General features: G+C 39.5%; 1 protein-coding gene across 1 annotated transcript in view; it reads right to left on the bottom strand.

The window, feature by feature from the left end:
• Window positions 1-16,114, bottom strand: part of MDGA2 (MAM domain containing glycosylphosphatidylinositol anchor 2) — a 448,026-nt gene that overhangs the window by 135,459 nt on the left and 296,453 nt on the right. The window contains exon 9 of the mRNA XM_032214074.1: window positions 6,073-6,342. Within this exon, the coding sequence (XP_032069965.1) occupies window positions 6,073-6,342 (270 nt within the window). The remainder of the gene's footprint in view (window positions 1-6,072; window positions 6,343-16,114) is intronic.

Below are 16,114 nucleotides of genomic sequence, written 5' to 3'. Positions count from 1 at the left end.
TTTTCGTGCTCCGGAAGCTTCAAGGAAGCCTCCAGTGGGCAAAAAAACAGTCTCAAAGAAGACCGAAGTCAGCTGGCCAGTGCATGAATGCATTCTGGCCAGTTGACAGGGAACTCCTTGCATGTCCTGACAAGTGGCTCCGCTTGCCACTTGTGGCTTGCATGCCATAGGTTCACCATCACAGTCTTAGGGCATTGTACCAAACCTACTTCAGTGTGTGTGTTATTTTGTAAAAAAAGCAAATCCTTTGAGGCAGCTACACCTGAAGTGCCTATTGACATTCATCATATTTGAAATAACTAATGTTTATCTAAATCAGGGGTGTCAAGCTCAAGGCCTGTGCGCTGCTTACATCTGGCTTGTGGGGCTGCCCTGTATACAGTACAGGACTGGCCCAAGGTGCTTCTGCCAGAGAAAATGGAGTTCGGGATGGCCGAGAGAGTTGCAGGAGGTCGTCACAGCTGAAAATGGAGCTTGCGAGGGCCATGCGCAGCTCTCCCGAGCTCCGTTTTCATTGGCAGGGGTTGCAGGAGGCTGTTGCATCATAAAGTAAAGCTCAACAGCCCATTTTCACTGACAGAGGGCCCAGACCACCATAGACACAAGAGATGTTGAACTGGCCATGCCAACCCTGCCCCCACTCCCCCCAAGATCAGACACAGCCCTGATGTGGCCCTCAATGAAATCGAGTTTGACACCCAAGCTGTAAACTATATTCTTTTCTATAGCTGAAAATTTTGTTTTTGGCAGGGACACGTGTTTTCCACATAATATAAATAAGGAATTTTTTAAAAAATCTGTTTCTTGATTAATAGAAGTAGTTTAGAGCTGGGGGATAATGAATGAATGAATGAATGAATGAATGAATGAATGAATGAATGAATGAATGAATGGATGGATGCTTCCTTGACACCTGGATGACTACAGACATAAATTAACTTTAATAGGAGGTAGAATCTATCTACTTTCCTCAGTCTGGGCACCATACATGGATATCAACTCCAAGAATTTTCAGTCATGACTGTTTGGCTGGGGCTTTCTAGAAGCTGAAATCCCCATTTCTGCTAAATTTTTCTCTGTTGGAGAAGGCTAAATTATGCAACCTCCATATCAAAAATGTTTATCGCAGAGATACACCATCTGTAGCCCTACAGACATATGTGGCTCCCCAAAGCCTTACATAAAACCCACAGAGCTCCTACAGAATTTGCTGCAAATCATAATTTTTATATTACAAAGGCAAATCAATTAAATATGCGGAGTGTGATTTTTAAACCCTAATGGTTTTAAATCCAGGCTTAAATTTAAGTTCAACTTGCCATTCCTACTTTCACTGTGTTGGCTTGATTCTTGCTGATTTTTTAAATGTTACTATGGTGCACCATTTAAAGGTCAAGTGTGGCCTTAACTCAAGAATGTTGGCCCTTCTGATTTTCCTTTAAGATAAAACTCTTGAAGGCAAACAGTGGCTTTAATAAGGCACCTGAAATTTAAAGAAGTATTTGTGCATTTATATATATATATATATTTCGGGTTTTCTCCCGCATAGAATTGGAGATGTCTTGGCGACGTTTCGACGAAGTCTCATTCGTCATCTTCAGGCTGCTTCAGACTACTTCAGGTTTGGTGTTTCCAGGAGTAGTAGAGTACTCCTGGAAACACCAAACCTGAAGTAGTCTGAAGCAGCCTGAAGATGACGAATGAGACTTCGTCGAAACGTCGCCAAGACATCTCCAATTCTACGCGGGAGAAAACCCGAACAACTAGAGACCTACATATATGTATGTATGTATGTATGTATGTATGTATGTATGTATGTATGTTTTTGCTTGCCCCAAAAGTTACATTATGGCAGCTTTGACGTGACAATATGACTGGGCAAATTGGTGCTTATTAAAGGTAAACTTTTTGAACAAAATAAGTATATCTTAAAAGAATGTTTAACAGTCTTAATAACAGAGTTCAAAGGGACCTTGGAGGTCTTCTAGTCCAACCCCTTGCTCAAGCAGAAGACTTTATGCCATTCCAGACAAGTGGCTTTCCAGTGCTGAAGGTAACAGTTTCACGGTTTAGGGAGGAAGATATAATGGTGCTGTCCTCAGAAAAAAAGAAAATAATGCACTGAAACTTCAGATCCGCATAAAATATGTAACTTCTCCTGCCAGTTTATAGCCAGAATCTTTCATTTACTCTGAAAAATGGAAGCTAATAACTTGCAGACAAATCTTCCTTTACAGAGATGTCATCAATGGCCAAGAGAGATTTACAGGCCAATTAATGCATCTGTCTTCACAAGAAGATACAATTTATTTGCAAAGATGCGCCATGTCAGATTCTCAATATGCTTTTGCATTTAAAGAAGATGTGGTTAAAATGCTTAGTGCACTTTTCCTGCATTTTAACTTAATTGTCAACTTATTATTGTCAACAAAGTCAGCTGAAAGAACATGCAGTGTAAACTGAATTGACTCGAGATAATCTTGGATTACTTTCTCAGACACCTGAGATTAATTCAAGATCTAGTCCCCCAATACAGTGAACATGGAAAAAAGAGGAGATAAAGCTAACATGTATTACCCACATTTTTTTAAAAAATACAGTTAAATGTCTTATTTTGACTAAACGTCTGGAGAAGGTTTAGCAATAACCATGTCACTTAGACTTATATATCGCTTCATAGTGTTTACAGAGAGTTAAGTGGTTTACAGAGTCAGTATATTACTCCCAACATTCTACATCAGTGGTGGATAACCTATGGCACGCATGCCAGAGGTGGCATGCAGAGTCTCTCTGTGGGCACGTGAGCCGCCACCCCAGTTCAGCTCCTCTGAACATGGGCGTGAGCTTCCCGCTGGCCAGCTGGGCTTTGGGTCTCTTCCATGCATGCAGGAGGGGTGTATGTGGGGGGATGCATGCATACACGGGGACAGGGCACATGCACAGGGGTCACAAGTGCATTGCATTTTGGGGGTTCGTGTGCATTCACGTGCTTTGGTCACTTGGTCCAGAAAAGGTTAGCCATCACTGATCTAGATTCTCATATTACTGACTTTGGAAGGATGGAAGGATGAGTCAACCTTGAGTCATTGAGAATCGAACTTCTGGCAGTCAACAGAATTAGCCTGCAATACTGCATTCTAACCACTGTGCCATCATGGCTCTCAGGTATAAGACTTGAACTAAGATATTGTTAAAAATGTAACAGGATAAGATCTGTCTTTCTATAAAAACATGAGATCAATGCTCCCTTCTTTATTATCACGTTACACAGCAGTTCACCCTCATAGATGTCATATAGAGGATGGGAATAGTACAGAGTAGCTGTTGAAACAAGAATTAAGATTAGCACTGCCTGATGCTTCTGTTTGGATGACATGACCTGATGAAAATACATATCAGAATATTTACAGTATTGAAAACTTGTGCAATGTACAAAGATAAGCTAAATATACAGCCTTAAGGTGATCTTCTCGGTTATATTAAATGTAGTAACTGAATGCTTAGTTTTAAGCTATGAGGGAATCATAGTTGCTATAGAAGTAGAAATCTGACTGGGCTCATGAGAATGAACCCCAGGAGACAGCATAGAAGTAATATTTGAATTCCAAATAGTGAAAATTAGACAATTCAGGAATTTACTTTTGGGAATATTTGGGCATAGGTTAAGACATTAAGCATGTTCTATAGCTACATCTGTATTTTAAGTAAGGAAAGATAACATAAAAGCCAAAAAAACGAATATGATTCTAGGCTGCATAAACAGAGGGATAGACTCAAGATCACGTGAAGTGTTAATACCACTTTATAATGCCTTGGTAAGGCCACACATGGAATAGTGCATCCAGTTTGGTCGCCACAATGTAAAGAAGAGGTTGATAGTCTAGAAAATGTACACACAAGAGCAACAAAGATGAATAGGGGACTTGAGGCTAAAACATATGAAGAACTGTTGCTGGAATTGTGTATGTCTAGTTTAATGGAAAGAAGGACTAGGGGAGACATAATAGCAGTGTTCCAATATCTCAGGGGCTGCCACAAAGAAGTGGGAGTCAAACTATTCTCCAAGGCACCTGAGAGTAGAACAAGAAGCAATGGGTGGAAAGTAATCAAGGAGTGAAGCAACTTAGAACTAAGGAGAAATTTCCTGACAGAACATTTAATCAGTGGAACAACTTGCATCCAGGAGCTGTGAATGCTCCAACACTGGACGTTTTTAAGAAGATGTTGGATAACCATTTGTCTGAAGTGGTGTAAGATTTCCTGCCTAAGCAGGGAGTTGAACTAGGAGACCTCCAAGCTCCCTTCCAACTGTTTATTCTATTCTGTTCTAAAATAAAATCAAAGACACTTAGTTGGAGAAAGAGTTTAATAGAATATATTTGATTTTTTTTTTGAATCTGCATTGCACTGAAAGAAGTAAAATAAAATGTCATGAAGCAACAAAACCCCAAAATTAAGATATTCCAAATGAATTGACATGTGTGTTGGAAATAGGATGAAATAAATGGTAGATTATGTTGCTGCTCTTGAAGTTATCCTTAAATGCTAATTTAATGCACTCAAGTTTTATACACGGTCAGACAGAACACTGAAATCAATCTTCATTTAGATTCTTTAATAATAATGTCACTTAATAGATGACCAAAATACAGAGGAGACAGATGAACCGAAATCTTCATGGATCATACTATCACGGACAACAGCTATAAACTTTGTCACAAAGGAATGATTGTTTAAAATAGTAAACTGACCCCAAAGGATCTACTAGCAGATGGTGCACAGAATAATAAATACATAAAGCAGACGAAGAAGGCATAAGAGGAGGAAGAATAGCAGACATGCATATATTACAGATTAGTGAAATATTTTCTCTGTTCATCATAATATCTGGATTTGAATAGAGGAGGCAGATTGGCCCCAGACAGGAGTGGAATAAATGTACTACTCTTTTTTTTTTTTTTTTAAATACTTATGAAAACATCACTCACCTTTTTTAAGGGAACATTTAGGGTGGAGTCATTTACTATATTCAACTTGAATTAACTTTTTTTTTCACATGTGACCATTATCAAATTATCATTATTCTGGACACATTATACAAAGATGTAGCTGGTAGGATGGAAGGAAAGAGAAAGAGAAGACAACCATCATCAAGATTGATGGGGCTTAATTATTGCAGCACTTGGTGCACCATTGAGAGATCAGAAAGATCAGATGACCCTGAAAGAAGTTTATTTATGTGACTCATTAAGTATCAACGTTGACATAATGATGTATAATCAATCAGTCAATCAACCGTTCAATAAATCAATGAAATGTGATGGGTGCAGATAACATGCTAAATCATGCACACAAAAAGATGAAAACCAACCGAGTGTATACAACATCCGTTCTGCAAATGCAGTTATTAATAGTTTTTAACCACTTTGGATAAAATGCATTGCATGAATTTAAACTGAACTGCTGAACACAAGAGTGCTATTAAAAGAAAGACCACATGTTTTAATGTTTTGATAGTAATAGTAGCTTTGGTCTCCAGAAATGGAGATGTTGCAGGGACTTACAAACATAGCCAACCTGGAATAGTTTTATACAGAGAAAGGTTTATTTTGCTCTTTTTTCCTTCTCTTTCCATGAACATACACACAGACACAGACACACATATACACACACCAGTGGTGGGTTCCGGATCCTGCGCGTATGCGTCTTACTGCCTCCGTGAGCTTCCACAATGCTCCAGCTGTTCAGCGGAGCATCGCACAGCCGCTGTACACGCCATGCACATGCGCAGAAGCACCGAAGCCTTAAAAGACAGTTAAGGAGCTAGGGCGGGCAGGTGAGCCCTCCGGAGCACTGTACTGGAACGGTATCCGGTACTCAGGGCAGGCTCCGATACGTCAGTACCGGGGTGTACCGCCTGCAACCCACCACCGACACACACACACACATATACACAGACACACCAGACACCACTGCTTGACTACAGAATTATACATGGACCTCATGCATCCTAAGACATCTCAGCTTCCATATGGTGCCAACACCAACTTGGGAAGCATGTAGAAGGCCTACCTGTCACGAGAAAGCTGCAGCGGCCAGCCCCTGCCTCGTTGATGATGTTGCAACTGTAATTTCCATAACTGTCCCTTGAGAGGCTCCTGATGATATACTCTGTGGAGTCTTGAGCATCAAATCTTCCTGTCCGAAGAAGCTTGCTACCCAATCGCCACTCAAAAGTCAAAACCCGAGTTGGGTAAGCCCTCAGCACCCGGCAGCTCATGGTCACACTTCGGCCTTGGCCTTGTCGAATCTCAAGGAACGTTGGCTCAACAGCAGGTGGGTCTGCAAGAGAAAAGAATGAGGGTGTGTGTGAACAAAAGGGGATACAGCAAACACACACCTCCTCCTGCCCTGATTCCCTCATGTCTGACTGATTTTGCTCTGAAACCTGAAAATAAACTCCCGAGTTAATCACTTTAGCAGTCATTTCATCTCAAAAGATTAGTCAACGGAGCTGCTTTTGAAAACCTTTTTGAAGTTACATTTGGGCCATGTAGGCGAGCTGGTTGCTTGAAAAAAATGAAGGCACTTGTATTGTCTCCTTTCCCTCCCATTTTACCCTCTTCCCCAGGATAGTGTGGCAGAGTTGCCAATAAAGCTGCTCCCTTGATACAGGTGTGGGAGGAGAATGGAGGAGGGTATATATTTTGGAGCTTTACTGGAGCCACCAGTAAACTGAATATCGCAGCCAAAGGAAGGACAGTTGGTCCAAAAGAAAGAAAAAGAAATATAGAGGCTCAGCAAAACAGAACACAACATAAAAAAGTGCAAGAGCTCTACATGCTGGCCATTAAAAGAAAAAGGAGAAATCTCAAAGAGAGGGAACTTAAGACAGAACAGGCTTAAAAAAGAAACATAGATGCACACCAGTAATATAGAGCATGAAAAGGTAAAGGTTTTCCCCCCCCCCCAATATATGATTGTCACACAGCTGATCATTGGAACATTAAAAAATGCTACCAGTTTAGACGAACTTGTAGCTCCAATGATCGAAACTACTGATTCGCTCGAACCAATGGTAAAAAAATTCTACCAGTTTGTCCGATCTGGTAGTAAAAAAATGCTAGATTTCTAATTGCATGGCACAATCAGCTGTGCCATGCAATTAGAAATCTAGCATTTTTTTTTACTACTGGATTGGGTGAACTGGTAGCATTTTTTTACCACTGGTTCGAGCAAACCGGTCCGAACCGGTAGCATTTCACCCCTGGTTTTAATGTTACTGCAAATATGGGTTTGCATTTTTTTTTTTTTTGTTAGCACATCCGAGACATGGAAAAATGAGATGGACATAAAAATATATAAATAACACAACTCATTTTTTTTTAAATTACCCAATGGCAAAGATATTACCCACTTGAGCAAAGGAGCTGCATTACCATTTCCAAGGATAGTGAAATTTTCAAATAGCCCCTCCCTCTTAGAAATGACAAATATTAGCCACTCTAGGTTTCTGGCCTACCTTTCATGGGAGTCAGCCTGCCATTTCTTGATGCTGAACCAGCCCCATTTTTACTTGCTTTCAAGCTATTAATGGGCCAGAACCTCTCTGCCTGCAGTGAAGCAAAGACTTTTGCAGTTATGTTACAAAGATCCAGTTTGAATGGCAGGCAAGAGATTGGATGATTTCCACTGTGCCTGAAGTTACAGGTCATTTGGATTCCTCAGGAGGAGGCTGATTAAAGTTCCCTCTCTTTCTTTTTCCCTTGCCTTTCCTCATCTAACCAAAAAAAGAAAAGTAATTTTAAGTAATTCTCTAGGCAGTTTTATTTTCTCTCTTTATGAAAAGTTGAGATTCAGTGTAGATGAAGAGCATAGGACACATCTGGACAAGTTTTTCAATGAATTAATTCAATGCAAAAATATTCCTTTTTATATATTAGGGTTTTTTTTTTATTACCAGTTATCAAACACTTTGAAGAAAACTCTTCTGTTTTTTTTTCCAGAGAATGACAACATTGTGTACTTTTAAAATTGTTACAAATTAGCCAACAGTTGTGCGGGAATCAGGGATGGACTAAGACTAATTTAAGGAACTATACACAACTATATCAAATATAAACTTAAAAAAACATTTGACACTAAATAACAATAAGCAATATAAGAATATTATTTTCTTATAAATAGGATAAGAGGGGGAAAGGTAGTTTTTAAAGTATTTTTTAAATGAAAATGGTAGGGGAAAATGCAAACTTTATAAGGGAAATAAGGGGGAAAAATGAGGAAGAAATGCAAAAACGGAAGCTGAAGGTGGCAATGAAAGAGTTAATGGAATGATAACTAGGCGAAATAACTCTGTGGCGCCCCCTTTCCTTTGGTGCTCTAAGCACATGCTTATTTTGCTTCATCCAGGGTGGTGAGAATGTATCCTGTGGTCTGTTTCTTCTAATTTTCCTGGGTTTTCCCACTTCTGCTGAAAACCCAAGAAAAAAATATTCCTTTTTCAGACAGAAATGCAGACTTCAAAATGATGGAAAGATGGGTTAATAGGAAAAAAAAAGGCAGCTGCAGCAGCTTCTCCCATCTCCAGCAATAGTTCGCTCAAAAATGCTAACAAGAGAGATTTGACAGAAATCCTCAATCACCCTGAGAAAAAGAAAAGCACATTTGCAGGACGGAGGGAGGGAGGGAGGGAGGGAGAGGGAGAGGGAGAGGGAGAGGGAGAGGGAGAGGGAGAGGGAGAGGGAGAGGGAGGGGAGAGAGAGAGAGAGAGAGAGAGAGAGAGAGAGAGAGAGAGAGAGAGAGAGAGAGAGAGAGAGAGAGAGAGAATCAATCTGCAAGACTGATTTCAGCACAGTAATAATGTAATATTCCCTCTGCCTCTCTCCCTTTCTCTCTCCCTCCCTCCCTCCCCCTCCATCATTTCCTACAAAGTGCAATGAATAGTTTCACAGCCTTTCATACACAACTGACTGATTTTTATAAAAGTGTATTACAAACAAGTAATATCATTTATTTTTATTAGTGTGTTGACCCCATAGATAGATTTACTCCACAACAATCTATATCTAACCAGTCCTTTCAAGTCACTTAATGATGTACTCATCCACCTTGCTGCTGCTGGTGTTTTTGTTCTTTTTCTTCCGAGCATTAGAGCCTTTTCCAGAGGGCTGAGTCTCTGCATAATGTTTCTGAAATAGGATAACTTGAGTCTGGCCATTTGTACCTCTGAACTGATTTGTTCAATGATCCATCCATTTATTTTCTTGGCTGTCCACTAGACTCTCAGGAGTCTTCTCCAACCCCAAAGTCCAAAGGCATCATTCCTCTTCCTATTCTTTAAAGTCCAAATGTCCTTCATAGGGAATTCTGTGGCTTGCAAAATTCTGAGGTCCAAATCTCAAATAAATAAAGTGATTGGGCCTGACAGCTGTAAAATGGCTCCTGTCTCCTGGAATACTTAATTGCACCTCCATACAATCTTTCATATCTATATCTGCAAGGATAGTTCCTCATAAGATGGACTTGGAGCCATTAGAATCCATTTTTTTAAAGGATCCTGTAATCCCTTTCATAGGGTTGTAATCAGGCAACTGAAAAGAATTCAAGACTTTACTGGCCACTTGTCCTTCCTGACACCTACACAGAGTTTGCAGCAGACAATAAACCACTGCACCCAGAGAGAGAAATATCTGCCGCTACCTAGGATTGAACTCACAACCTCCTGATTGTGAGATGAGAGCTCCACTTTTAAGCTACTACACTGCTCAATATAATGCGTAATATTACTGCAATAGAATCCATAATATTACTCAATAGAATCCATAATATTATAGAATCCATAATATTACTGTATATAATTCATTATATACACTTTTCAATAGAATCCATAATATTACTGCTCAACAGAATCCATAATATTACTGCACAAATTTTCACTTTGCATTCACTCACACTTGCCTCTTCGGATCAGTACTTCAGTTCAGCCCTTTAGTCTCATACAGTCCCATAACTCACCAAGATTTTTATAGCTATAGAGGAACATTTCCCCAATGTCTCAAAAATATAATCTTCACCATGGATGAAATCTTGGGCTCATGGATAGGATATCTTGGCAAACATTCATCAGGATTCTAATACCTTCCACTTACCATTAGCCCAAACCTAGATGGGGATAACATGTAATAATCTTGATAGTTCTGAATTACAACTGTAATCTTGGACAATCTTCCAACATCTAGAGCACTCCAGATTGCATTTCAGCAGCATAAAATACATACAATAGATTCATTCACAGTATCCTATTATATAATAATGGAGCTATAAATACTACCTTTTGCTACATCCTGATTAATCATTTCAGCTGTGTACTTGCTTCTCGTATTAACACACCACAAAAAGCCATTCATTCTGTCCAGGACCTATGATTTATACTCACTACAGAGAAACAAAGACCTAAAGTAAATAATCAGAAATGTCTCAAACTGAACAAGTACAAAGAAAGTAAATAAATTGTGGTTTATGTGGTTCTCAGGAACAATGTACCAGAAGACAAATGAAAAAGTGCAAAAGACAGCAAATCATTTGTTTTTAATCTACTGGTTGCAGTTAAAAGCACTGATATATAAGATTGGTCATCCAGAGTAATTTGGATGACTAAATAATCTCCATTTCAAAACGTTTTTGGTGGTAGAAGGATATAGGCTTACCAGTAGCTATTCAGTCTAAAATATTATACTGGTATATAGAGAGGTCCTTGGCACTCTCTGAGTTTGGTTGTTTTCTTGCAGATGTTTCATTATGCAATTTTGTAACAGTATAAGTGTAAAGAGTATGGTGGAGGGATGCAGTGGCTCAGTGGCCAAGACGCTGCTCTTGTCAATCAGATAGGCTGGCAGTTCGACGGTTCGAATCCCTAGTGCCATGTGAGTGAGTTCCCGTTACTTGTCCCAGCTTCTGCCAACCTAGCAGTTCGAAAGCATGTAAAAATGCAAGTAGAAAAATAGGAACCACCTTTGGTGGGAAAGTAACAGTGTTCCATATGCATTTGGCGTTTAGTCATGTCAACCACATGACCATGGAGATGTCTTTGGACAGCGCTAGAGTCGGGAACAAGTAGCACATATGTGCAAGGGGAACCTTTACTTTACCTGTTAAGGAGTATGGTGTTTTATCCCTGTTTATATTCAATAGCTTGCCCTGCCCATGTTGTGGGGTGTGGTTTTTACTCTTGTTAATTCCTTGATTAAAGTACTGTTTTCTGCTTGTTTGCTGATAATCCCTTTTTATCTGGATCAGCTGTTGGAGGGGATATGTTCTGTCTTTTTGTTTCCTTCTTAGCTTTAGATGGGTGAAATGAAGACCAGATTGTTGGGGGCAATATGTTGACTGTAAACTGCTTAGAGAGAGCTGTAAAAGCACTAGGAAATTGTATATAAGTCTAAGTGCTATTTTGCTATTGCTATTGCTATTCTTGTTATATATCTCTTGAATGATCTTTTATGAATGAAGAGCAACAAAGATGATTAGGGGACTGAAAGATAAAGCATATGATGAATGGTTACAAGAAGTGGGTATGTATAGTCTAACAAAGAGAAAGAATAGGGATGACAGCATTTTCCCAATATTTGAGGGGCTATCACAGAGAAAAAAGGTGGCAACCTATTCTCCTAAGCACCTGAGGGCAGAACAGCAAGTAACTAATGGAAACTTATCAAGAAGACATCCAACCTGGAATTAAGAATACATTTCCTGTAAGTGAGACCAATTAATCAGTGGAACAGCTTGATTCCAGAAGTTGTGGATTATCCATCATTGAAAGAGGAGATTGGACAGCTATTTGAATATTATAGGGTCTCCTGCTTGAGCAGGGGGGTTGAAGACCTTCAAAGTCCCTTCCAACTCTGTTATTCGATCATTCTAATGTGTGAATATGTTTATTTCTATGTGTCTATTTAATGGCTGATTTGTCTTAATGACAAATTTCTAGGAATTCTCTAGTGGTTTGGGGGAGTCCTCCATCCCTCAAGACAAAGACCAAATCAAATTAAAAAATGATCTGAAGGAAGGATATGGCTTCTTGAATGAAACAACATGGCTTCTATGGGTGAAATAATCATGTTGCTTCACTTCCTGTTTTGGTGCCCCGCTTAGCCTTTTCTAAAAAGAAGGCTGAGAGAATTTAAACTATGGGGTCTGTTTTCTTGCAGATATTTCATTACCCAACAAGGTAATATCATCAGGAGTTACTTGGGTAATGAAACATCTATAACAAAACACTAAGCACAGGGAGCATCAAGGACCCCACAGTTCAACCTTGAGCTACAAATATTCTCTTCAGTTAGGACTTAAATTGCTTTCAAGCTAGATATCTTTGACAAATGCAATGTTGAGTAAAAGGTAACACCCTGTAGTCTCCTCTAGATCACTTGCCAAGGGGCCTGACAAGTACTATGGCAAAAGTAAAACAACATATAGAACAGAGTTGGAAGGGACCTTGGAAGTCTTCTAATACAATCCCCCCCCCCACCGCACAATTAGGAGACCTTATCACAATTCCAGACAAGTGCTGTCCAATCTCTTCTGAAAAACCTCCAGTGATGGAGCACTCATAGCTTCCAGAGGCAAGCTATATTAGTAGCTAATTGTTCTCACCCTTAGGAAATTTCAGACAAGCCCTTTGGAGGAAAGAAGATGTCTCACCAATGGCTTCATGCCCCGAGATATACTCTGTGGGGAATCCCAAAGCTGCCAAATCTAGAATCACTTTGATAAGCATGGAGAAGAAGGGTAAATGAACCTTCTCCTCGGCAGTGTCTTGAAACAGCAGGAGACCATTGTATTATTTCACTGAGGTAAACTGGTGACCTCTCTATTTTGGAAAACTGAATCTGCCTCCAAGATACATATTGATTCAATGAAGCAAACCTAAATCACTTTGTGCAACCTAGTGAATATCATACTGGAAACAGTCTGGCTCAGCAAATGTAATTTGCAGTTGTGCACTGCAGACATCCCATCGAAACTAATTTGTGTATGCCTTGCCATTCTAGAGAACCAAACTATTAAAAATAAGTTTGTTTCATTCTGTTATCTGCTGCTACAAGGTAAAGTAGATAATATGACTTATGCTATGAGAGGAAATTCAATAGCCTCTGGATTGGAAAACAAAGCAGAGATAGTTAAAATTCCTCCCGGGTGAAACCTGAACTCTCCTTATTTGAACTACATCAAGACACCAAGCTTGTCGATGAGAAAGGTTGGCAGTTCAGTGGTTTGGATCCCTAGCACAATGCAACAGAATGAGCTCCCGTTACTTGTCCCAGCTTCAGTCAACCTAGCAGTTCAAAAGCATGTAAAAAATGTAAGTAGAAAAATAGGGACCACTTTGGTGGGAAGGTAACAGTGTTCCGTGCGCCTTCGGTGTTTAGTCATGGAGGCCACATGACCATAGAGATGTCTTTGACTTCGGCTTTGAAACAGAGATGAGCACCACCCCCTAGAGTCGGGAATGCACATATGTGCAAGTCCTTTGCCTTTATATCTTTATAGGACTTGATCTTGGGGCCACAATGGAAAATTAAAGACCAGTTAATTCTTTGTCCGGTGCTCTCTCTACAAGTTTTAAATTGAGGGAGGGACTGTGAGGTATGTCTCAACAAAATATTATATACACAGGATTCCAGGTTTTGGGGTTACAAAACCATAAAATACCTTTCTCTGCCTGAGATTGTAGACAGAAAATGCTAGCCTAATCAACCAATCTTCACACTTAGGATAGGAATTTCCATACATTTATTCATGTGCTGTTTCCATAGCAACTCACAATCCGTTTTTGGAACATACCTGCTTTTTTTGCATGGAAAAGTCTATATTTCCCTGTCATAGCATCTTTCTTTCTCTCTCTTTCTCTTGTAATCATTTTACCCTGTTCGTCATCTTAAGTAACATTTGATGTTCTATGCCTACCCATGTGATTCATATTTTGAATCACCTTTTGCCTATTATTTCCTTCTGAATCATCTCCAATTCCATTGCAGGTTTGATCTCCAGATTTCCCCCATCAACTCTGCTTGGTTACATTTAGGATACCGCCTTCAGATTAATCTTTGAACAACCCTAGAGGAGATTAGGTTGAAAGGCTAGGGCTGATCAAACAACCACCAAGGATCCTCAAGGCTGAATAAGAATTTGAATCTGAATCATTGTATTTACAGAGCATCGTTCATCTGAAGGAGGCACTAAGTTTTAGTGGAGGAATGGTACTTTAACTTCTGAAAGAAGCAAAGAACTGCAGGGGGTTGATATCAGCAGGTATGGATGGAAGTTTTTTCTGAGTTTTGGAGAGTTCTTTTCTCTATTCAGAGCTACAGCATTCCATTCTGCTGATAAATTGCTCTTCTTCTGTAGATTATTATTCTGATGTCAGACCCCTACTCAAATGTAGGTGAACCTGTGATGAGCATGAAAACTAAATTAGTACTTTCTTCAAGTAATACTGTCTTGCAGTGTGTAGTTCAAAGGATACACATAATACGAATGAGCTGAGGTGGTGCAGTGGTTAGAGTGCAGTACTTCAGGCTACTTCTGCTGATCACCGGCTACCAGCAGTTGGGCAGTTCAAATCTCAACAGGCTCAACGTTGACTCAGCCTCCCATCCTTCCGAGGTGGGTAAAATGAGGACCCAGATTGTTGGGGGAAATAGTTTGACTCTGCAAACTGCTTAGATGTGCGGGCTGTAAAGCACTATGAAGAGGTATATAAGTCTAAGGGCTATTGCTATAATACATTTTTAATTTAATCAAATATGAACATTCCTTTTTAATGAAGGCTGGAGAAGGAGAAGATTGGACTGCACTCGTAAGGGAAACAAGTTTCTGAATACTTTATCAGAACAGCATTGTACAGGTAGTCCTCGACATACAACAGTTCATTTAGTGACCATTCAAAGTTACGACAACACTGAAAAAAATGATTTATGACTGTTTTTCACACATGACCATTGCAGCATCCTCATAGTCACACAATCAAAATTCAGATGCTTGGCAACTAATTCATATTTATGATGATCTATGTCCTGGGCACCTATTGCGATAAGCAAAGTCAATGGGAAGTCCAGATTCACTTAACAACCATGTTACTAACTTAACAAATGCAATGATTCACTTAACAATTGTGGCAAGAAAATTTGTAAAATGGGGCAAAACTCACTTAACAAATGTTTCACTTGGCAACATGCAGTTTGGGCTCAGTTGTGGTTGTAACTCAAGGATCACCTGCAACTGAATCCATTCAGAGACTGGAGAAGCCTGATGGTGGTATTATTCATTACACAGTCAGCCTGATGTTCAGACTGGATTTGGCATTTTTACCCACGTAAATCCTTCCCAAAGACCTGGGATAGGCAGATGTTGATGTTAGCAATATTGTGCAGGATGTAAGCCATTCTGAGTGAACTTGACTGAAATTGACTGAAGGCAATTTTGTCAACAACAATGATATTCAAGCAGTGCTCCGGTTCTTTTGGGATTGTACCTAAGGCACTTATTGCTATTGGTACTACCTTTGCTTTTTTTTTTTTTGTCAGTGTCATCATTCTATTTCTATTTGCAGGTCTTTGTATTTTGTTATCTTTCCAGTTCTTTCTCTTCTATTCGGCTGTCTCCAGGTATTATTATTAGTCCTATTATTGTTGTAATTAGTAATTTTTTCAGGAGGATAAAAGCTATGAGTCATGGGAGAAAAAGTGAGCCTGAATCTCAAAGAAGAAATGAAAGTATTACGAGCCAATGAGAAACACACATAAAAATTAACTGGCTACCAATATTGCTCCCAGTCTGATATTTTGTGAATGAGGGCGCAGATTATAGTCATTGGTTTCCTGGCCTCAAAATATACAGTGATCCCTGTCACTGTATTTTTATTCTTGTTCTCGTTTTTGTTTGACAACGTCTAATAAATAAAGTATCAAGCATAGGAGCAGTACATGGGAGGAGAAAAAAAAAGTCTTTTTAATCCCTTACCTTTCCCTTCAAAAACATTACTATACAGTGGTTTGGGTTTCTCTGCTGCTCATTCTTCAGGCAACAGAGTAATTTCAGGTCTGCTTGAATC

The sequence above is a fragment of the Thamnophis elegans genome, chromosome 1 (assembly GCF_009769535.1).
Source record: "Thamnophis elegans isolate rThaEle1 chromosome 1, rThaEle1.pri, whole genome shotgun sequence".
Taxonomy (NCBI): Eukaryota; Metazoa; Chordata; class Lepidosauria; order Squamata; family Colubridae; genus Thamnophis; species Thamnophis elegans.
Note: the sequence above shows the minus strand (reverse complement) of the source record. Positions and strands in the feature narration are given on the sequence as shown.